This window comes from Cricetulus griseus, chromosome 5 (assembly GCF_003668045.3).
Source record: "Cricetulus griseus strain 17A/GY chromosome 5, alternate assembly CriGri-PICRH-1.0, whole genome shotgun sequence".
Classification (NCBI taxonomy): Eukaryota; Metazoa; Chordata; class Mammalia; order Rodentia; family Cricetidae; genus Cricetulus; species Cricetulus griseus.
In genome coordinates, this window is record NC_048598.1 from 115,238,569 (window position 1) to 115,263,194 (window position 24,626).

The 24,626-nt window shown below is 38.6% G+C and overlaps 1 protein-coding gene across 5 annotated transcripts in view; it reads right to left on the reverse strand.

Annotated features, from left to right (window-relative positions):
• Positions 1 to 24,626, reverse strand: part of Nrxn3 (neurexin 3) — a 1,486,512-nt gene that overhangs the window by 808,779 nt on the left and 653,107 nt on the right. For all 5 annotated transcript variants that reach the window (XM_035445726.1, XM_035445725.1, XM_035445727.1 and 2 more), the window contains one exon: positions 2,872 to 2,991. In XM_035445726.1, the coding sequence (XP_035301617.1) occupies positions 2,872 to 2,991 (120 nt within the window). The remainder of the gene's footprint in view (positions 1 to 2,871; positions 2,992 to 24,626) is intronic.

Below are 24,626 nucleotides of genomic sequence, written 5' to 3' on the forward strand. Positions count from 1 at the left end.
ACAGACTAGTTAGAAATTTGGCACACTGGGGGACCTTAAACAGTAGGAAAAGGATTGCTAAGTAAGCCAATAAGACCCTATTACAACCATGTATAATTTAGAATCATTACCTGTTTTTATTAATCTCTAAATTAAAAATAGATCTCCAAACCTCTTGTCACTGTAAAAAAATAAACAAAAACAAAAACACCAGACAAATTCTCTTCCTCTCCCAAATTTCTTTCTACTTTACAGCTGCTGTCTTCCAACAGCACTGAAGTAGGGGGTATGGCTGAAAGAAAGAATTCACTAATTTCAAATAAAATTACTGGATGGCTTGGACATTACATGGTTTAGCCCCATGTTCTAATTGCTAATGCTAATAGAAAGCTCAGTACATAATTGCCTTTATTTCAAAGGTTCCACAAGAGAACAATGATCAAGGCAAGGGATTACTGTACCCTTGGTTCTGCAATTCTTTGTGCCTGTGTTTTGTGGTTTTCAAGGAGAATAAAAGGAACTCACTGCTGAGGGATATTGGGGTGAGAGTGCCACCTGGTGACAGCTATTTATATAACATGCCGTAAATTGCACCATTCTGGGATTTAACCCCCAAATCCAGAGGAATTAGTACAGCTCCCTTTGCAGGCCCCTGTCTGATCTCACAGCTCATGGGGACAGCTTGAATGATTAATGAAGATTGAAAGTGGCTTCTAAACAACAAAGCCTTTTTTTCCATCTCATTTTCTAAACTCATTTCATACTATTAAGTTTCCCTGAAGGCATAGGTCAGGAAGTCCTTCCAATAACTGATCTGTGTCTTTGTAGAACTGAAGTAAATGGGATGATTGTTGTGGCTCTGTTTGCCTTATTTTTCTAAGCAAGAAAAGACAGAGTGCTGTGGTCAACATCCTGGGAAGTAGCGCCACCTCCCCCTACCCACTTCATCATGTTTTGACTGCACTGGAAGAGCAATCATTTGCTCTTGATGGACTGTGAAGTGCAGCGAACTGCTTCCTTCTTAGGAATCACGCAGATGTGTATTTGAAGCTTAATTACACAGCTCTAACTTCCCCATTCCTCTTCAGTAAAATGACATAGGAACATTGATTTTGAAGAGTGTCTTGAATTATTGAAGATTAAAAGAACTGATGATCATAAAACAGCTAACACTCCATCTAATGTTGACTGGATATATGCTGTGCTTTTTCCCTCTATTTGGATTCTAGACTTTCTCTCTCTCTCTCTCTCTCTCTCTCTCTCTCTCTCTCTCTCTCTCACACACACACACACACACACACACACACACACACACACACACCACTACGATTATAGATTCTAGAAGCTCAGGCTCATAAATTAAAATTAAGTTTTAGGACCCACTGTCACAGAACATTTATGATGTAAAGGAACTTAAAAATCACAAAAGTTCAAGTTTAAAGATGCGGAAATGAAGAAAAGGAGATTTTGCATATCTATCCCAAAGGCATAAAACAGTTTACTGACACTGATTATATTAAACCCAAGGCTTTTGACTGTGCCAACTGCCTTGTTCATCACAGAAGGCACCGGTGGCAACAGCTGAGGTTGCATACTATAATAGACAAGGTTCAAGAATAGCGAGTGGCTTCCCAGTCATTCTGCAGGGAGTTAATGTCGAGGCTAGATCACATGACATCAGAGTCCCATGTAATTGCTCTGTGCTGCCTCATGTTTAATTTTCTTCTATGGATGTGAATTCAGCATACTGTGTGCTTGGATGCTAGGCTGGCGACTGACTCAGGATCACTGCCTGATTGATTACAATTATCCATCTAATTCTGAGAGAGACTCTATCTTTATTAGCCACTCTTAAGTTCCCTACCCCAGTTGGTTGCTTTCGCATCTGAATTGACAATTATAATCCTACCTACCTACACCAGAATCTCAAGGCATATTCTTAACATTTTCAAATACCAGAGCTCCTGCTGATCTACATAGTTGGTTTAATAATAGGAAATGGATAATTTTAGTTTACCTTTAATCTTTCATGATTCTAGCATATTGCTGACATATAGCATGCCACCAGGAAGCACATGCACATTGCATGGGGCTCTCAGTGTTCCTTTACATACATATGGATTCATTCATTTACACATTGCCTTCATAAACACAAATCTGCAGTGCAGAGGATTTGCCTGTTTGAGCATCACTATATGCCCCACTTCCTCCCACAACAATGCTTGTCACTCAGTATGTACTTAGTGAATAACAATTACATAAACGAACAGCTAGTTAAACCAAGCATGTCCAGCACCTCCTACCACAGTTCTAGTATTTATTAATTCTCTGTGACAGTCTATAATTTTGGACTTTCTATTTCCTTCTAGTAAAGAGAGATTTGTTTGCAGTGGAGAGAACAGACACATGGGGGGTGACTGATCAAGCATTTTCAATTATTATCAAAAAGGGGATACATACAGCACTACAGTTCTATACCTGTTCTCTGGGCATAGACTCTACACCAAAGAGAGAGCCTCGTAAGAATAACATTGCAGGCCGGGCATTGGTGGTGCATGCCCTTAATACCAGCACTGGTGAGGCAGAGGCAGGCAGATCTCTGTGAGGTCGAGGCCAGCCTGGTCTACAGAGCGAGTTCAAGGACAGGCTCCAAAACAATACAGAGAAACTTTGTCCTGAAAAACCAAAAAAAGAAAAAAAAATGATATTGCATACTACAAGTTGAAGAAAAACAATTGTGAAATGCAGAGGAAGGGAATTCTTAGCCTTGCCTATAGCTGACCATAAAGAAAAGGATGTGTAAGTTCCACTAAACAAAACAGAAAGTGTCAAAAGGGGAAAGGCAGACAAGACAGTGAAAGCAGAGGCAAAGCCCACTGTAGTTGCACTTACCCTCAGCTACGTCATCATCCACTGTTAACTTAAGGCTTTTTCCTCTCCGCACTACCCGGACGGTGTGCCACTCATTGTCATTGAGCTTCTGCCCTGCATACAGGGTCTCGGGTCCTTTGCCTAAGAATGGTGGTAAGTATGGAAAGTTAGAGCCAATTCTCAATGTACTGTTCAGGGCATCAAGTTTGTCAAAGCCACACTGGTGCACATGACCCAGGTTAGCCACAGACCTCCTACTTCCACGGTTTTATAGATCTCTCTACGGGAATCTCCAAAAGCAGATATCTCAACTGCAACATGAAGGACATTCATCCATAATGAAGGAAATAAGAATCTCCTTCATGTATAGTTATGAGGTCTTAAAATACTAAAACACTTAATAAGATTTACAGCAATCACTAATCAGCTGGTGTTTGTTTTGCTAAGTCTCTGGTATCAGAAATTCATCATCATTTTCTTCTTATTAGTCACTTGCTTCTTTAAGCATGGTACAAAAGTGTGGCTTTTACAAAATATTTACCAAGTGTATGAGAAATAACTCTTCAAAATTTATTACCCTTTCTTGCCATTTCCACTAGCCCACAGTTCTATCAGAATTTAGCAACCATAACAATCATAAAAAAGCAATACAATAGAAATTGTGTCCAGTTTTAAACACTGCAATTAATAGCCCTGGGGTAACATGAAGGGACCGGGGCCTTTCTCGATGTTCATCCTCCTCCAAAAAACAAAACAAAAACAAAAACAAATAAACAAACAAAAAGCCCAAAAGATCTAAAGAAGGAAATAACCTAAATTTCAATATGTACAGCTCAAAATACTGCATCACATAAAGTACCACAAGGTAAAGGAATAAATTAAGTGGTCTCAAGAGAACCCATGTTAAGATAGTCAAGATGAAATTCAAGTTAACACTATCAAGGGCTTGGGAAGCAAGGACTTATGGTGTTTAACAGCAAAAGAATGCAAGACAGGGAAATACAAGGTACTAAAATGCTCCCTTTAGTAAGAGAAAAGAAATTAACTCCAGAATGTGTATCATCATTGGTCTAAAATGGGAATCTGAAGACAAAGAAGGTATCAGAGAAGCTGTGGATTTAGACCATGCTTCTCCATTCAAGACACAGAGCTCATCCAGGCAGAAGCTGATGATCAAGTATTGTTGAATAAATCAGTCAATATGTAGGCAGCTTTATACTTAAAATGACTTAAACATATTAAAATATGTAAGAGAAGAAGCTATGATACTCTATTTTGGAAAGAAAATAATAGAATCAGCTAGGCAGAAATCTCTAGGTAATTCTAAGTTGTACTTTTTAAATATTTAGTAATTAATATTCCTAGTTTGGCTGACTGTAAGAGTTGCAGAGGTAGTTAAAATTTAAGAGATTTTTTTCCCTTGAAAAATAAAGGATTTAGAGTGAAGAATTTTAATTGCAGCACAGACAGATATTTTTGGTACGTATCCATCATGCACCTCAAATGAATAAGAATCGTGAGCATTCAGTGACAAAACTTGACTTGGACCCAGTGAGCCTCAAATCCCAGACCTAATGCATGAAATAGTTCAGTGAATCTTAGGAGAAGAATTTGCTGCTAAACAGCTGTTATTTAATCTCATATTTGCCTCTCAATGTTATCTTGAATTCACACACTGAAATGGAATCTCTCCGTACACTTCAACTCAGTAGATCAGCCCATTTATTATCTTCTTCAACTCAAGCCTCAGACAGATGCAGAGTAGTCCCCTTTCAGGCCACTCACTGAGAGGGCATTGGGAAAAAATGGACCACACCATGTGGGTGCGTTTTATAAGAAGAACAGAAGTTCTTAGAACAAACAATCTGCCTTTGTGTTTTATGTTTTTATCCTATTTATTCTACATATAAATGCTTCACTAAGAGAGAGCAAAGCAAGGAAGAAGAGTGGCTTTGGAGGCAGCACTGTTACAGATATGGACTATTGAATACCTCTCCTCTGAGGGAACATCTGTTCTTTAGGCAATATTTTTCCCATTACTTAATTTTTATAATTGGGGACAAGAGAAGAAACAAGCACAAATGCACTGAGTTCAGGACGTCACTACCTAAGCATCATGTTAGCTACAGGAAATGTAAAAGAAGCTTTGTTTTTGCCCAATGTTTTCAATGAAGCCATTATTTTACAGGTACAGCATTTAAGGTATCCAGCAAACGTGCATGGAGGCCAGACTCAAACACAAATATTCAACTGTCCATTCAACTTTAAAACGTTAGAATGTGGCATCTTATAATTAAAATTGTGGAGAGATTAAAGGAACTTTTCATGCTCTGATATTTCCAACACCACTAATTCTCATAGGTTTTGCTCATATGCAGGGGCAAAGAGTCACATCAATTTCATTGAAATTACAGGGACTCTTGTCCAATATTCACTTTCAAGTAGCAAACTAATAAACCTCAGCAAGCTTTTGTAAAACTCATCCTCAGGAAGTAAAGTGTCAATGGCATTTATCCTTAACCAAGCCAAAAGGTCAAGTCACCATGCTAAGGTGGAAAGTGAGCTTTAGATTCAGCTGCAAATTTCAGCAAAGTGAGAGAGGGTGTCAAGTCAACCAGAAACCCACAAAGGAGACTCAGTTGGCAAGCAATGCAAGTTGGTGCTAACATAAGCCAAAAATTGAAAAATACAGACTTAGACTTGCAAACTAGAAAGAATCAGTCAAAAAGTCACTGAAGCAGCATCAGTACGACAATGACAGTAGCGTTCTTTTTCTTCTTCTTCTTTTTTTGTAGGTAGAGGGTGCCCCAAAAAAGGAAGAAGAAGAAGGAAAAAGACATTGTTCAAGTTTGAATTGAGAAGGAAAACTACCAAGAATTAACAACCTCCAATTCCCAAGTGGAGTACTCATTGGATGTATGTATTGACAGGTTTCCCTTCTCTCAAGGTGTATACAAGAAATATTGGTCTCAAGAAACCCTACGATCCTACTTAGGCTGCTCAGACCTGAGTGCTCAGCTAATCAGAAGAACCAATCAACTCTTATCAGTGGAATTTTGCAGATCATGACTATTATGATAAAGAAGAAAAACCACAGAGGAAGAGTTCTGACATGAAGAAGTCTGTAAGAGTATAAAGTCAAGTTCTTCATTACTGAAAAATAGTCTTTAATGACTTTTTTTAGTGGTAGCTAAAAACACTCCCTCTGACGTTGCTGCCTTCTCACTTAGCATTGTCCCTTTGAGGGAAGGCTTTGCCTCATGGAACATGGACTAATTCTCTGATTAGTGGACAACAGAGAACAACAAATAGCAGCTGAAAAACACCAGCCAGATTCTTTTCTTGAACCCCCAAAGTAACCTAAGAGAAGCTCCAGGTTGTCAAGCAATGAGAACTGATAATAAAATCAAAACAAAACATTAGAATAAAATCACTACTGCTTGCTTGGAGGAAGATGACACTCAGATATCAGAAAATTCTCCCCTCTCTTAGGAGACCTGCAGTGGGTCGACTTTAGTTTAATTATTTTTAACCTAGTTAGGCTTTTTAGAAAACAGACTATTGTATGATTTTACTATTTCTTCCAAGAACAATATAGCCATGAAAACTATAGGTTACCCCAATACACATTTTTATTAATCTATTTCTATGACCTCACCAAATTAAGCTAAACCCATTGGTTTTGCTCATATGCAGGCAGTAGAAATTCCTTCCATCTGCCACAAAGGGCTGTTTCCAAAAGTGGGAGGGGAACATTCAGGGACTTTCAGTTGTGTGGGGGAGAGAAGGGGTGGCCAATATGAATTTTCTTCACCAAATTTCACTATTTGTGTAAAGAGAAAATGATACCTTGGTTTCCCTAGGAGCCATGTTCCACGAGAGTCTAAAAGAAAGTCCTACAAGACACTAAAATGCAAAACTTTCTCTCTTAAAAAGGTATATATAATTCTGTATCTATAATGGAATGGTGAATGGGTGTACAAATTATTGTGTTAGATAAAAACAAAATACAGACATTGATAAAGAAAACACTTACCTTTATTTCATCAGCATCTAGCTTTGACAAGAACTCTACTGAGCCCAGAGTATACTACCCATCCTTCCCAGAGAAAAAAGATTATTTAGGGGTGAAGTAAAGACAAAGAAAGGAACCCATGGGGGAAGAGTAAGGACAGGGAAGCATTTCTATTTTCTGCCTAGAAAATGCCAAAACAGTAGAGGCAGTGTCTGGTTTGCCTTTGGAAGCATAAACTTAGAAGATTTTCACAAACTCATTTTTAAGCATGCATTTTTCCTAGGAAAACAATTGTAAACTAGATTATATTAAATTATTGTAGTAAAACAGCTCAACTAGATTACTTCATTTTTCACCAAATCCTGGAGACTCAGAGGCAGCCGAGGAAATCCCCACAACAGGTAAAGAAGGCACAGTGTGCTCAGAGTAAGATTTCTATGGGGATCTCTCAATGAGGTAGCCAGAAGACAAGTGACCCAACTCTACACCTGAGCACATGTACCATGGCAGAGACCCATATTCTAGAAAAAAACTTTCCAGAGAACCCAGCGCAAGTAACATGTTCAGTTACAGACTGCCCATCCTCTTCTAGGGGCTGCCCAACAACCTCAGTACTTTCTGGGCTGATGGTACATGCCTACTTACCTGTGGCAGTGTGTTAGGGGACTGTCTACTACAAGGTTAACAAATGGTAAATGAGGAAAGGTAAGACCATGCAACCAATATGATATGCAGGATAAGATAAGCAAAATGAAAAAGACCTTTCATGAGGCTTGCTGTCTAGTTACTGGTAAGGATACCAGAAGAGCAACAGACTAATTAAGGAATATGACCTAAATTTTGAGAGAGTGGAGTTCTATACATGTGGAGGGCATGAGGTCCTTGTGCTCACAGATACGCTCTATAGAAACTAGGAATGTTAGACAGGCGGGGTTGTCTCTTTATTTTTCCCAAGAAATTATTTTTTATTAGTTCAAATTAGAAACAAGCCTGCTTCATATGCCAATCCCTTCTCCCTCTCTCTCCCCTCCCCCAAACCCCACCAGCCCCCCACTCCAACCACCCTCTGCTCTCCATGGAGGGTAAGGCCCTCCATGGGGGAATCCCCAAAGTCAGTCATATCATCCTGGGCAGGGCCTAGGCCCTCCCCCATGTGTCCAGGCTGAGAGAGCACCTCTCCACATGGAATGGGCTCCCAAAGTCCTTTCTTATGCCAGTGAAATATGTTCACAATCCCCTAATTAAAAATTTAACAATTTTGCTGACTACAATTGGGTCCAGTGGACCAAAAAAGGCCAAAAACGCACAGAAGGCAATCTTTTAAGGAAGCTGTTAAAGGCAGGAAGAGAAAGTGACGTAGACAAAGGACAGCAGCAAAAATAGAAATGACAAGATTTGTTGTGCATTTCAGGAGCAGGAAGTGAAAATGGGTTAGACACAGGACAGCAGTAGAAATAGAAATGATGAGATTTGCTGTGCATTTCAGGGATGGGGTCAAGAAGACCAGGAGACTGACTTAGAAAACAGTGTAAGAAAGGGAGAGGAAGGAGGTAGAGGCAACATAGAAATTATTATTGGCTCCTTGGCTTAACTCTGAGAATCTGAGTAGCTACAAGCTCAGATAGAAAATGAAAGTTTCCAGGAAAAGTGCGGCACAGTTGACCTAACAGAAGCTAACAAGAATCTTGGTTCAAATATCCCAAACCCACAGAACTGTAGGTGTGCTAGTGCACACCTATAAACTCCACATTCCGACAGTGAGATGGGAGGTGGAAGCAGAGAGCCTTATTCCTGCTATTTTGTTTTTTACTAAGATCAATCATACTGACAGTAGCTTCTGACAGCTTTCTGCTGTGAGTCTAGTCAGTTCACTGATTGCCTGGATGCCTTGGTATAGCTTTAGCTTGTGTCTTAGACTACTACTGTCTATCAGTGTTGTAAGATTGTTATGATAGCTTCCTTGTTCCCTCCTCCCCTCTTTCCTGACCTTCCCTCTCCTTTTTATTTTCCTACATGATTTCAGTTAGGTCCTCTAACCCACTTCCTCTTTGTTCCTCCCACTAAGAGGAACAAAGCAAACACCAGGCCCTATTCCACAGGATTTGTATATTGTGATCTGATCACAGGGTAAAACGAACTCATAGGTGTCAACAGGGAGCAAAGAGCATATCCATTTTAACATGGAATGAACATAGGGAGACAGATTTCAAAAGCAATAAATGACTCCACAAAAGAGAAGCAATCTTGCTCCAAGTTTTCTGTCAAACCTTTATCATAAGCCTTAAATTTGTAGCATGCCTAGCAGTAGTGAGTTAATGACCAATAGGTTCAAGATTCCTTTGGATAATCTCTCACCATGAAGCCACTTTTCAAAGGATAAAGCAATTTGCTCAAGGATAGAAAAAAGATCCCTTGGAAAACATAGTTTCTACTCTTGCTTATTTAGAAATCTGCACATTCATGAGAGTGTTTCCCACTGTTGTCCTGCCATGATTTGTAGAATATGAATACTTTGAGTGATTTAAGATGTTATAGTGCTCTGATCTATTCAGGTCTACTTTAATGTTGCAAATTATTACACTGTCCCTTGTATTACAGGCTGGGTCTTTTTGTTTGCTTTGTACATACTTTGGGGCTTTGGAATAAGATTTTGTTACCCTTATAATCTCAACAACTAAGCATCTAGCCTTGAACCTAAAAGGTGTTACACACTGGAGGATGGGAAAGAGTGCAATGAAATGTCTCTAAAAAGATTTGGATCTTGTTACATCACTTCAAAGCGGTTGTGTTTACTTGCACAAGATCAAGGCAGTTGAAATTCCACTAGGCTGTGTACAATTTGATTATATCATGTTGTCTGTACCCGTAGGCCATATCCAGTTAGAAGAGTCTCATAGAAAACAAAACAAAATAAAATACTCCATCATGGATGGAAGACAGCATCTGAAGTTCTACCCCTAACTAAGGAGATACTGGAAGTAGATGGCTGCTAGAGAATAGAGGGTCACTTTTCCATTGTCACGTGTCCCATGACCAATAGATGGCTTCACATCAATGTACACACAAGTGACAATAATTGGATTCAAGGTTACTAAAATAAATCAAGTTGGGAGAGAAATGGGTTGTGCAAAAATTAGAGGGAAGTAGTGGGAGATAGATATAATTAGTATATAATGTATACATATATGAAATATGTAAGGAATAAATAACATATTATAAGGAGTAAGAAAAAATGGACCTTGGAAATATACAAGAAAATAAGCTCCACAACCTGTTCAGGTCACACAGCAGGTGAAACCTGAGTCTTTCTGTCTGCAAAATTTCGTCATTGCACTGCACCTGTTATCACAGCTTCTCCGTGTTTAAACTGGGAGTTGATCAGTCTGGGAGGAGTAAATCAGTACAATATTATATTGTAAAAACTAAATAAGAAACATCAAATACATTTTCAGAGTGCTGATAAAGAGTAGGAAACAGAGGCACAAATGTTACCCAGTTACCAACTGCTTTCTGTTGGGATTTCAAGCCTACTCTACAGGTGGAAATGTGTGTCTGGTATTGTTCAAGAACCCATGGTTGGGAAGTCCAGATGCCCTAGGGGTGATCCAGCTACTGTCAGTCTGCTAAATGGACAAATTATGAAACTGGTACTATTATTTTCTATCTCTAAACCCACAGATTGATACAGCTCAAAAGAGCTGGAAGTTGGGAAGGACTAAACAATATATTCTGGATATCACTGGTCCACTGTGCTAATAAACTCATAGGATCTATGTTTGTCTTCATAAGATCAATCCAATCAACAATCAATTTTAGAGCAGGAAAGGCCTCAGAAGCCCCAATCTCTAACTGAGGGACTAGTGACAGTTGATGCTGCTGAGGGATGGAGAGTTACTTTTCTTTAAGAGTATTGTCTCTGGTGGCTCAAACCTGCTCCAGTGTCTGTCACCACACACATGAGTAAGTGGCCAAAACAAATTAGACTCAGCTGGTTATAAAAAATCTAAAAAGGACACAAAATTGGACAGGGTGGAAGACAGACAGTATATCTAAGGTAAAGGTTACCAGGCTGGTGAAACCCACAGAAACAGCTGACCTCAACAATGGGGAGCTCTTGGTCCCCAGACCGATAGCTGGGAAACCAGCATGGGACTGATCTAGACTCCAGGAACGTTGGTGTCAGTAAGAAGACCACAGAAATCTATGGGGCCTCCTGTAGTAGATCAGTACTTATCCCTATAGGTGTGGACTTTGGGAGCCCAATCCGCAGAGAGGGATACTCCCTGAGCCAAGAAACATGGGGTGGGCCTAGGCCCTATCCAAAAGGATATAACAGACTCTGATGACCCCCTATGGAAGGCCTCACCCTCCCTGGGTAGCAGAAAGGGAATGTGATAGGTGGGGTTTTAGTTAGGGGGGTGATAGGGGGTAGGGGAGGGAGAGGGAACTGGGATTGACATGTAAAACAACCTTGTTTCTAATTCAAATAAAAAAATCAAAAAATGTTTTAAGATGAAGGTTACATACATAGCACATATAACCCATTAGTAAAACCAAAATAAGTTCGTGTATATTATAGAAGTGAATGTGAGGCTTTAAAATATAATCATATTTGTGAGTATTTGCAGGAGACACTTTGGTTCCTGAAATCATATCCCCTTAGCTAGCTCCAGATTTTGCCACAGCAGCAGGTGACATCTATAGAGAACTATATATAGTCTAATGGTCCCTTAGCATATGGAGAGCCATCCTGTAGATCTAAAGAATGTCTTTGTTACAAGCAAGAAGGAAAAGTATGGTAATAGTACATAAAAGAAGACTGCCAAGCACAAATATGTGCATGGAGTTAATAGATGAGTACCCCATCATCTTCCTATGTTTTAGGCAGACAAGCCTGGGAGTAAGTAATTGAAATCTCTCTAGCTCCACACTTGGGTAATGCTACCAACATTGACCTTTACTATGGGTTCCTATAGATGTTTCTTCCCACACCACTAACTGCTAAATAGAAATAATTTAGAGATATTGATGCAGAATAGGCAAATGTAGCACAAATGTTATGGTGGTAACCAACTCTTTTTATTCCTTATCTCCTTATTTTGAAGTTTACTCCAAAATATTGATATATCTCTCATATTATCTAGTCATTTGTCCCAGATTCTGCTCCCAAGACAATTTAAATCAACACAATTAATGTAGCACTCTATCATTTGCTATTCAGTAACTCAAATCTTACCATGTGATGATATGAGTAGCATCTATTGCCTCTAATGAAATTCAGATAGGCTGACTTGTCCAAAGCCATAAATCAATTAAAGTATTAAATTAAATGAAGTTATTAAATTCCTGACTCCACAGATGGAATTCTCCCTATAAAATTATATAGTGTCTAGGAAACTATGAAGCACAGAGAAGTCTTGAGTCTATGAAGCCCACAGAAAACAGTGCGATTTACACAGTGTAAAACACCATGATTGTAAGTGGCAAAAACTGACCAACTCATGAACTTGTAAGGAAATAGTATGCATCTCAAAGGTGATCCCATAAATCCCACGTGAAACATAGAGGTCTTCTGAAAATATGAGTATAGTCATTTAGTAGATTGAGCCTATTATATATAGAAATTCCACCCAGAAATGAGAGTTGCAGGTGTGAGCTCAGTACCCTGAGAACCTTTAAGCTCCATCTGTTTGTACAGTTCTAATGTTTCCTGAATGAGGAACTTTATTTTTCTTATAAAGATACAATTGTGTGGTTTTAAAAGCTCCATCTGTTTGTATAGTTCTAGAGTTTTCTGAATGAGGAACTTTAGTTTTCTTATAAAGATACCATTGTGTGATTTTAAAAGCATTCCAAGACAGAGTTCAATGGGTACAGGATTGTCAGATACCTCGCCATGTTTGTAGAATCTCCTTTCCAAGACAGAAACTCCCAAATCTAAGGTCAAGATAGAAAAAGAAATTGTGATCTATCTTTTTGGGATCATTAAAAGTCCATTTACTCATCAGCTTGTTGACATTATCAGGTTACCCACTGAGAACACAAGGAATAGCCACTTGAAAAATAATGCTATCCCTAGATGTATCCTTCTAGCCTCTTAAAATTTAACTTATGAAATTATATATTGGGAGTCTGAGTTGGTGGTATTGTTATCTCATTTGCTTCCTAGCTCACTAAAGTGATGGTCTTTCTCTTTTCTGAAGTAAAATCTATATAGGTTTGAAAAAAAACAGAAATTCCAGCTCCCCATATCACTAGCTATATCAGTATATTATACTTTCTAAAATTAAACTCACAAAACAAACACACAAAGGAAAAATTAAAAGCAAAGCATCGATAAAACCAATTAAGACTATTTTAGTTCAAATCTTCTCTCTAGGTGAGATTTCAGTGCAAATGGATCTGAGTGCAGCCCTGTGGCCATAGGTAAAACACACCCACACCTACCTTGGAAATATCACTAATGTCAATGTGCTCTTTGTCTTCATGCAACAGTCTTTACAAAGCATATTGTTAGTCTTTGAATTGTAACTGCTTTATCCATGCACCTTGAATTCCTGAATAAGATGGGGCATCAATTTGGAGGAAATGCTCCCAAGGAGGTCAAAACCACCACTTTCAACCCAGGATGAAAAAAGAAGATGAGTTACATAGTAAATTCAGGAGGGGGTTGAGGATATAGATCAGAGACATAGTATATATGCAAGTGCATATCCAAGACACTTTATTCAAAGCACAGTGTCACAGGAGAAAAGTTCAAGAATTACTATATGGGCAGTGTGGGCAGTACCAAGTAGAATGATGAATTGCCACTACCCTCAAGTATCTCACAATCCACTGGGGAAGTAGCAAAGGAAACAAATATTCAGATTTAACAAGTACAGAGGTGTGACTGGGTTCTTAGTCAACCTAAAATCCTGAGTTATCAACTCTCTTTTGCCCCTCAGATTTCTCATATAGGTTTGCACAGAACCTGTAAAGCATTGACCAAAATCTGAGTATCCTATCATTCTCAACTCCTTTTAATATGTACAAATGATTTGTTTCCTTGTGTGGCTGTGTACCACTTGCATGCCTGATACCAACAGAGGATAGAAGAGGTCATTATATTTCCTGTAACTGGAGTTACAGTAGGTTGCAATCCTCCATGTGGGTGCTCAGATTCAAAATGGGTCCTCTAGAAGAGAAGCCAGTGCTCTTAACCACTGAATCATTTCTTCATCCCCTAGTCTCCCGTCTTAACAGCATCATTCTTGGATAATATTCATATTTACTTACTGGGTACTGGGCTCCACACACATTTCTGAGTTCTTTACACATGTTAACTTACTACTTTCATCAACCCCGTAAGGTAGGTATGGTTGATTGCACTGTTTTGCCTAATAACCCATCTCCTGGAAGTCCCATCCTTTCTAAGGGATTATATTTCTCTTTTAATTATTTCAAACATTCTGTGTGATTTGTTTTACACAGCTAAGGAAAGGAAAATGGCTTAGACCACTTGGAAAGTTTAAGAGCTACCATTAGCTATTTTCCTTTTGTCACAAATTTAACCTGTGACAGACTGGGACTACTTCTGAGAGCCAAGGAAAAAAGAAAGAAAGAAAAATATGTGGGATGAGGGCATGATGCCACACCATAACAAACTGACAGATGTTGATAGTGGTATGATACAACACTCTACATATTTAAGCTTGTATAAGTTTGTACAGAGATATTTCTGACTGTAGTAGAACTGAGCCATGCTGTTACAAAAATCCACTATATTATGGAGATAAGGCAATTTCACAAAGACATACAATGATTATTAATTTGCATGTTTGGATTTGAATTTTAATAAACTAGATCTATTTTCACATAATTCCTAAGCTATTGAGCCCCTGTCAACCTAGAGAAGCAGGAAACATATTTCAAAGGCATAAAACTAAACCTGAAAATGAACTAGACTGTGCATGATCTACAGGACCAAGATTATGAAACTAGGGAATCAAGATATACAACACATATAACTTTAATCTCTGGGTGGGTAGACGTTGAATAAGGTAGAGGCAAAAAAAAAAAAGAAAATATCTTGGGGTAACATTAACCAAACAAGTGAAAGGCCTGTATAGCAAGAAATTTTATTCTTTAAAGAAAGAAATTAAAGAAGATACCAGAAAATGGAAAGATCTCCACTGCTCTTGGATAGGTAGCATCAACATAGTAAATATGGCAATCTTGCCAAAAGCAATCTACAGATTCAATGTAATCCCCATCAAAATCCCAGCATTTTTTTCCACAGACCTTCAAAGAACAATACTCAACTTTATATGGAGAAACAAAAGAACCAGGATAGCCAAAACAACCCTGTATAACAAAAAGGAACTTCCAGAGGCATCACCATTCCTGACTTCCAGCTCTATTATAGGGCTATAGTCCTAAAAACAGCTTGGTATTGGCACAAAAATAGACAGGTAGAGCAATGAAATTGAATTGAAGACCCTGATATTAACCCACATACCTATGAATACTTGATTTTTGACAAAGAATCAAAAGATGTTCAATGGAATAAAGAAAGCATCGTCAACAAATGGTGCTGGCATAACTAGATGCTGGCATGTAGAAGACTGCAGATAGATCCATGTCTATCACCCTGCACATAACTTAAGTCCAAATGGATCAAAGACATCAAGATAAATCTAGCTACACTGAATCACTAAGAAGAGAAAATGGGAAGCACCCTTGAACAAAATGGTACATGAGACAACTTCCTGAATATTACACCTATAACACAGACACTGAGATGGACAATTAATAAATGGGACCTTCTGAAACTGAGAAGTTTCTGTAAGGCAAAGGACACACTCAGCAAGACAAAACAGCAGCCCACAGACTGGGAAAAGATATTCACCAACCCCATATCTGACAGAGGGCTGATCTCCAAAATTTACAAAGAACTCAAGAAGCTAGTCTCCAAAACATCAAATAATCCAATTAAAAAGTGGAGTACAGAACTAAATAGACAATTCTCAATAGAGGAATCTAAAATTGTTGAAAGACACATAAGTGCTCAACATTCATAGCCATCAGGGAAATGCAAATCAAAGCAACTTTGAGATACCATCTTACTCCTGTCAGAATGGGCAAAATCAAAAGCACCAATGATAGTTTATGCTGGAGAGGATGTGGAGAAAGGGGAACACTCTTCCACTGCTGGTGGGAGTGACAACTTGTACAGCCACTTTGGAAATCAGTACGGGGACTCCTCAAGAAAATGGGAATCAGTCTACCACAAGATCTAGCAATTCCACTCTTAGGAATATACCCAAAGGATGTACATTCATATACAAGGACATCTGTTCAGTTATATTCATAGCAGCATCATTTTTAATAGCCAGAACCTGAAAGCCACCTAGATGCCCCTCAACTGAAGGATGGATAGAGAAAATGTGGTCCATTTACACAATGGAGTACTACTCAGTGGAAAAAAAAAACCACAATGGAATCCTGAAATTCTCAGTCAAATGGATGGAACTAGAAGAAGCCATTCTGAGCAAGGTTACCCAGTCACAAAAAGACAAACATGGTATGCACTCACTCACATATGCATTTTAAATATAGAGCAAAGGATTACCAGCCTACAATCCACACCACCAGAGAAGCTAGGAGACACCGAGAACTCTAAGAGAGATATACATGGTCCCCTGGAGAAGGGGAAAGGGACAAGATCTCCTGAGCAAATTGGGAGCATGGGGAGAGGGGAGAGGGAGCTAGATGAATGAGAAAGGGGAGAAGAGAGGAGTGATGAGGACATGAGGGAGCAGGAAGGTTGTGTAGGGGGAAGAATAGAGGAGATCAAAATAAGAGATAACATAAGAGAGGGAGCCATTATAGGTCTAAAGAAAAATCTGGCACTAGGGAAATGTCTGGAGATCTACAAGGATGACACCAACTAACCATCTAAGCAACAGAGGAGAGGCTACCTTCAATCATCTCCCCTGATAATGAGACTGACGACTAACTTATATGCCATCCTAGAGCCTTCATCCAGCAGCTTGATGGAAGTAGAAGCAGATACCCACAGCTAAACACTAAACTGAACTGGAATCCAGTTGCAGAAAAGGAGTAGTGATGAGCAAAGGGGTCAAGGCTAGGCTGGTGAAACCCACAGAACGAGCTGATCTGAACCCGGGGGAGCTCTTGGTCATCAGACTGACAGCTGGGACAGCATCATGGAACTGATCCAGATGCTATGAATGTGGATGTCAGTGAGGAGGCCTCAGAAATTCATGGGACATCTTGTAGTAGATCAGTCCTTATCCCTAGTATAGGAATGGATTTTGGGAGCCCATTCCATATAGAGGGATACTCCATGAGCCTAGACACATGGTGGTGGGCCTAGGCCCTATCCCAAAGGATATGACAGACTCTGAAGATCCCCCATAATAGGCCCCATCCTCCCTGGGGAGCAGAAATGGTATGGGATTGGTAGGGTGTTAGTGGGGGTCAGGGGAGGAGGGGAGGGAGAGGGAACTGGGATTGACATGTAAAACAATCTTTTTCTAATTTAAATTAAAAAATGGAGGAAAAAAAAGAAACAGAAAAGAAAAAAAGATTTGAAAAGAGAAACTTATAGAGAAGATTATAGAGGAGAAACAGATTAGAAAAAATCTTATTATTTGTCAAATTGTGCAGAAAGAAATCTCTCTTCTGGGAAAATAGAACTCTTGTGGTCTTTACCTTTATAATGCTACCAGAACACACAATACACAGAATGTGTAGAAATTAGTAATCTAGAGAAAACATTCTCATTTCTTCTCTATAAAAACATCCTCTGTGACTTATATAGAAGGGCAAGTGTCACACTTCACTCATGCAGGCCAGAGGGAGCATCTTCTGTAGCATTGGAAAAGTCCTGCCAGGAAGATTTCCTAATTTTTTCAGACATCTTAAGGAGCCCTCAGGCAGAGTGGGTTCTCATATTTGAAATTTCATAACAAACATGTGTAGATAATTCAGAAAATCTGATTCTAGGGCCCCAGGCTCAGGGTGGCTGACTTAGGAGATCAGGGTTCTTTGAGTGACATTTACTGAGATCCCAGGTGCTCTTGATGAGGTTGTCTTATGTTTTTTGCTTATTTGGTTGGTTGGTTGTTTTTTTTTGTTGTTGTTGTTGTTATTATGAGAGAATAGCACAAATAATGACTACGACAAAATAAATACATTTTCCCCAGGTCTGGAGAGAAGGAATCTGAAATCATAGGGTCAAATATGTGTTAGAATCTTTCTTTCCCTCTCCTTGTGTTTGGTGGGTGCTGTCAACCCTCTGTGTCCATTGGTTTTTACGTACATCACCCAGTCTCTACCTCTTTCTCCATTTGGACTTCTCTTTGATGGAAAACAGCCATTCCTTTTAAAAACTACCAAATTCAATATGAGCTCATCCTTAACTGATTACACTACTTCCATATAAGGTCATATCCTATGGACAAAGGTGAAGGTTACATGACACTGTGCAACTCAGATGATTCTCTGACCATATTTTGGGATACGAAAACAATCCTTCAGTTTACTAAAATGGATTACAGAGTCCTGAGCCTTGTGAAAGAACTTACAAATAACTATGTATGTAGCTGTGGTCTTACTCCCAGTCCAGGGCTCTTTGCTATGCACTCTGCTTCCTGTGGCTCTAACAGATGCTTTCCTGGACTCAAGCAGGCTCTGCTTCATTAGAAAACAATAATTTGTTTCTCAATAGTAGCTGTATTTCCTCCCAACCCAATCTGTCACTTACAAAGAAACACTTAAATTTTCTTCTCACCATCCTCTTTCATTCTCTTGCTCTTGACCCCTGGTTGTTTATTCTCCCTGTGTTATATACTGTCTCCTCACTCAGTTATATCTCCTGATGTATATATGTAATCACGGTACTGTGTACATTGGGAATAAATTTCTCTCTGTGCATCTTTGCACTTGGGATTCTTATTAAATGAATTAATAGAAAAATCCTTTATTACACCCATAACTGTTAGCCCAAAGTTTCCTTGCCATTGCCAAAGTAAAGAACCTCCAGGACAAGGGATAGAGCTGAGTGGCAGAGCTCTAAGTTTGATCCTGAATGTCATGAGAAAATGAGAGTGAGACTTTTGTACTCTGCCAAAGACTTAACTTGTTTAAACTCTCCCCTCACACCCCTTTCTCAATTCTTTGGAGTCTTATTTTAATAAGTATCTTCTCAGTCCTCTACTTTTAGGCTCATCTGTTCTCTCTTCCCTTTAGCCACTCCCAAATCCCACCCATTGACAACAACCCTCTGGATGCTGCTTGGCTTCCTCTCTCCATTCACTCTGGCCCTTCCAAGTGGTCCACACTATAAGAGCATATCCTCTCAGATTCCACTGGCTCACTGTCTGCTCTGGAATGTTCATCCCTTCTACCCTTCATCATCCCTTCCCAGTACCTTTCACTAGCTGGTTACTGCCCATGGTTTCCCAAAACTATATAAATTTCCAAATTCATGGATATCTTCTGATGTTCTTTATCATCAACAAATTTCACCAGTCACCCCCATCATTCCTGCTGAGACTGTCTTATGGGCTTTCCACATTTGTAAAGTTGATCTCCCCCACACCTTCCTCTTCTTCTGTAAGTTAGTTTGGTGTCCCTCCAAGTTCTACCCTCTGTTTTCATTCCATTCAAATACATGGCTTCTTGACACTCCCATCAATCAACTTCAACTATATAATTTTTGGTTTTCCATTTGATAATCTTTATCTCTTACCTCAACATTGTTGTTTATCTAGTACAACTTTTTTAGGCTGTTTCCTAGATAACTCTTTTATCTTAAAATCTTCTCATCAAGTATCATATTTAAAACTAGCCTCTTATAACACTGTATCATTTTTGTTTTTTATTGTTTTGTGTGATGAAGGGTATTTCCCCACTCTAGTTATATCTGAAAGATTTTTTTGTGGTTAAGAATTCTACACTGAGGTAAATTAAATGAAGAATATAGCGAGCCTCAGTGAATTTATTAGAGTCATTTCTTAATCTTTTATGTCAAACACAACAGGCACTAGAGATCTTCCAACTGTCTATTACTCACTGGAGATCCCTTGGCTAGGCACACAGGTTTGGTATGAAGGCAGAAAGAGTTAAGATATATATATATATATATATATATATATATATATATATATATATATATCACAACAATAATATGGGAGTGTAAAACAAACCAGGAACAGGAATTTAGAACACTGTAGGTTGGTAACAAGCTAGTTGATGAGGAAGAAGAGAATGATTTTGAGCAGAGGAGTTGTGGACAGAAATGTTTCAAATGAAAACAATTGGTTATTTCATATCTGGAGAAAATAAATTTGCATGTCTTGTTGTGTTTACTCATGCCTGTCTAAGGTGCCAATGTCTTACTCCCCACTGAGATTTTGGGTAAGTCATTCTGGTCTCAATAAGTAGACAATTACCCTACAAATTATGAGATGAAGTGGGTTTCAAAGACCATGAGGCTTAAAATTTACTTATGTTTTCATTTTTGGTCCAGAATGTTTAAAAGATGATTGTTCAATATACATACAAACAAATCTATTTAAAAGGCTGCTAACAGGGATCAGAATTGAAATTCAAATTGTGAACTATCCCACATTCTCTAAAACAAACTGGGAGGAAAAAGTGGCTATGTTTTCAAAATGGCTATGTATTCGCCATATTGAAATAGCATATTTGAGGCTATCTGCCTTTTATGGAACCATAATCCTATCACATCAAGGAAGTTTTAATCTCATCTATTTCCCTTAGTACCAGAGGACAAATTTGGATACCTATCATTGTATACATACAATAAATGTCTAACAGATCTGTGTTATGTGTTACTATTAATTGGCAAAGAACACCTGATTGATAAGAAAAATTAAAAACAGGAGTAAGTGGTCAATTGGAGGGGTAGACTTATTAGAATAAATGAGGGTAAAGAAATAACTGTTTAGAACTAAATTTGAGGGTAAGTGCAAACTATCCCCTTATGATAATAACAAATATCCATCCAATGTTTGTACATTAACATTTATGTATTTGTTACCAAATATTCATTAACTTGATAGCTCATTAAGTACTTATTGCTCATTTGGGACACTAGATTTGGGCTAATAACTGGGGATAAAAGAAGACAAAATGATTCCCAGGATCAAAGTTACTTGAAACCTAATGAAGAAGACAACCATTTACAACAATGATGTGCTCCTCTAGGAGTGCTAATATTAGTACATACTCTTCAACGTGTACTTTAGGAACACACACATAGAGAGAGAGAGAGAGAGAGAGAGAGAGAGAGAGAGAGAGACAGAGAGAGACAGAGAGAGACAGAGAGAGAGAGAGAGAGAGAGAGAGAGAGAGAGAGAGAGAGCATGTATGGTGTATATATCTAACTTTTGAATTCAGAGAGGGATCAGGAATACAGCAGTGTTCAAATGAGAATTCTTAAAAAGAGCAAAGTGTGAGCTCCCCAAAGGATGAGCAGGAGGAGGGAGCTAGGTGATAGACAAAGAGTTCCTGAATGCATAGAGGTAGGAGGGCTGGGCAAGTTCAAGGAACAGTGAGTTATTCTATATGATGAGGAAAATGAGACATTTTTTATGTCAGGTGATGAGTCTGAATAATTGCCAAGAACGTGATTTGGACCTCAATTCTATGCTAAAAACTTTGTTTTATCTTCTACACCATCTAGAGTTCTTAAAATACCTTAACAAGCTGTAATGAGTGTTTGTTGTATCCTTTAGGCTTTAATGTTGGGATGCCAAACAACAAAAACAAACAGTACTCTCATTAGGTGTAAAGATTAAAGAGCAAATAGTGACATTAAGACCTATTGGACATAGAAAACATTAAACAGCATTTGTGTTGAACAAAGATTAAAAGGGGTAGAACAAACAAATGGTTACTTGCCCATAAAAATGAGAGGAAGCACCAAATATACCCTCAATACTTATGAAGTTCAATGTGTAACTGACAGCTGTCATTCCTAAACTGATGAACCCAATGATGGTACTCATTTTGGTCTTATTCTAGTTCCCACCTACATTGCTTGAGATATGCAAACAAAACTTACATTCAGTGATAACACTAACTGGCAAGCCACCTCTATGGACAGATTTACTTGACCCTGTTCCTTTATTGGGAAATGAAGTGGTGGCCCAAGATTTTTTCTAGATGGTCTCTTAACTTCACTACAGTTCTTATAAACCCTTCTCCCAATATCAGGGAAGGCTATTTTGACAGAGCATGAAACATGACATAGAAATACTATGTAACCAAGATTCAGATGATGGATGCTTTATATCCTAAAAGTGTTTATCTGTTTCATTTTGGTCTCACTTTCACCTTGCTTTTTTCTCTTGTTTTAGATGGTTATATGGTTTATGTGTTTCTTATAATCATTAAGGAACAGCTGATTCCATTTCCTTTCAGTTAAACAATGTTAGACTTTGATTGTGTTTTTAGCTAGAGGTGGACTATGTTTACTGGTTCTTCCTTAATAATTTTGTAAATTATACATTGTAAATATTTCCATTTTTCTGAGAATTGACTGACATAAGATGTATTGTGGTGTATTAACTGTCTGACCATAAACCCATTACAGGTACCTTTCCTATTATTATAAAATAACTGTAAAATTCCACTTTTAATTATTTGCTTGTTTGGTATAAAGTGGCTACTCTGCCTTTAATCTGGCCCGTTTTCATTATCCTATTATGGCAGACTGAAAATATGGTCTGACCATTATTAAATTTTTGCTTTGTGACATCTTTGGGGTAGCTCCTGGTTTTTTACACCATGATAAAACTAATCATATGATTAGCATCTGCATTTGGTCTATGAGCTATTCAGTTCCATGAACTCTGGAGAAATCAGACTGGTTGTACTTGTAGTATCAAGGTGATTTCTTACATGTTACCTTGTACAATCTAATTGGCTTAGAACAAAATGTAACATTCTGCTCCAGATAAGTGCAACCCTGTCATTGCAACATAACACTGTCATCTGCAACATTCAAACTCAAGAACTACCCAGTAGAGCAAAACCAAGAAAAAGTACAAATACCCTCAAAATACTGTAAGTAAATGTATTGGGCCACATTCACACATGTGGCCTGTACTATGAATGATGCATGCATGAACACTTAACTCTTCAATTGTAAGTCTTACAAGGCTAAGTGAGACTAAGGGCAGAGGGACAATTATCCACTGCCTTGTCCATCCAAAGGTAAACAACATACATTTCCTAGAGATTTCAATAGGATCTGGAAGCTGCAACACACAGAGAAGAATATGTTAGGAAACTGAATCCTTTATTGTTCAAACACAATAAATTCAACTGCTAAAGTTCAAAGAAAAATCGACCTCTGAGGGTGTGGGGGAGAGGGTAAAAATTGATCCTAATGTCAAGTTAGAAAGGCTGAGATTTCTGCATATCCACCTAGAGTTATTCACCCATTCTGGTACACAGTGGCACTGGGAGGCCTTGCAGAGATGTGTCTAGGATTACAACAGGGATCCCTAATTGCTCCTGAAGGCCAACAGGAGGCTCTCTAGACACTGAAAACAGAACATTAGAAACAGTGAATGGGAGAGGTAAAATGGCCCAGTGAGAATTCCAAATGCCTCAGAATAGTAGTGAGGCATCTGGGTTTTAGAAAGATAGAATTTTAAGCTAGCTACATTCAGCTCTAAATCTCAGTTCCAGTAATTACTAGCTAAGTAAGTATGACCCTGGGCTAATGCCTAAATGTCTCAGACTCAGACTGTCCAAGATACAAACTGCAAACTAGCAACAATAATTATTGCTTTTTATCAAGAATATGGTGAGGAGTAAATGGCACAGTGTAGGGACAGCATCTACCACAGACACATCTTGTTGTTGTTGTGTACAAGATCACATAGGTTGAAAACTGATTAGCCACCAACTTAAACCATGGCTATTCCACGAGCCTATCTATAATGACTGCTTGTCTAAAAGATACTTTTTCTCTATTTCTTCATTTTCTGGCTTCTATTGATTTTAAAGACACATTCCTTAGAGAAATTTAATAGAAACACCCTAGGGATAAGTAAGGCTAGACACTGGGTCATTTGGCTTTTAAGCAATCTGTCTTAGCGCTAACTCTCTCAAATTCCCCTCTCCAGGGAATCTTGTTGGGCCCTGAGTCTCGAGATACCTTAAGCAGCTTATGAAACATTTGTGACAGTGAATTTAACCTTTAAGTCACTGTGTGAAGGTGACATCGTTGTATGACCCAAGAGGTAGAGAATCTCCAGGCAACAGTTTCTCTTCCAGGGGTCTGCCATATTCTCAAGAGACAACAATTTCTAGTTCAGTTTCTTTCACTTTTTTAAAAACATGAATTTTCAACCCGATGGTATGTATCCTGTTATTGTTAGATTTTTCAAAGGGGGAATGGTTATTTGGGACAACAGATCCTATGATGTGCAATTGTAAACAGGGAAATTACCCAAACATGAGCATCGAGCAGTCCTGTTTATCTGCTGCAAAACAAAAGTGTTTTCCTAAATATGCCACTGCATCTTCAAAGAGGGATAGAGGAGAAGTGTATAGACACATGACCCCCATTCTGAAAGAGTAGTGAAGGGCAAATTAAGGAAGTCCATGAATGCCTCAGTAAAAGAATAGCAAATATTTATTTGGGGGAAACTCACACAATGAAGGTAAATAGCCACTATGATCTTCTGCCCCTGGAGGCTCAGGATACTTC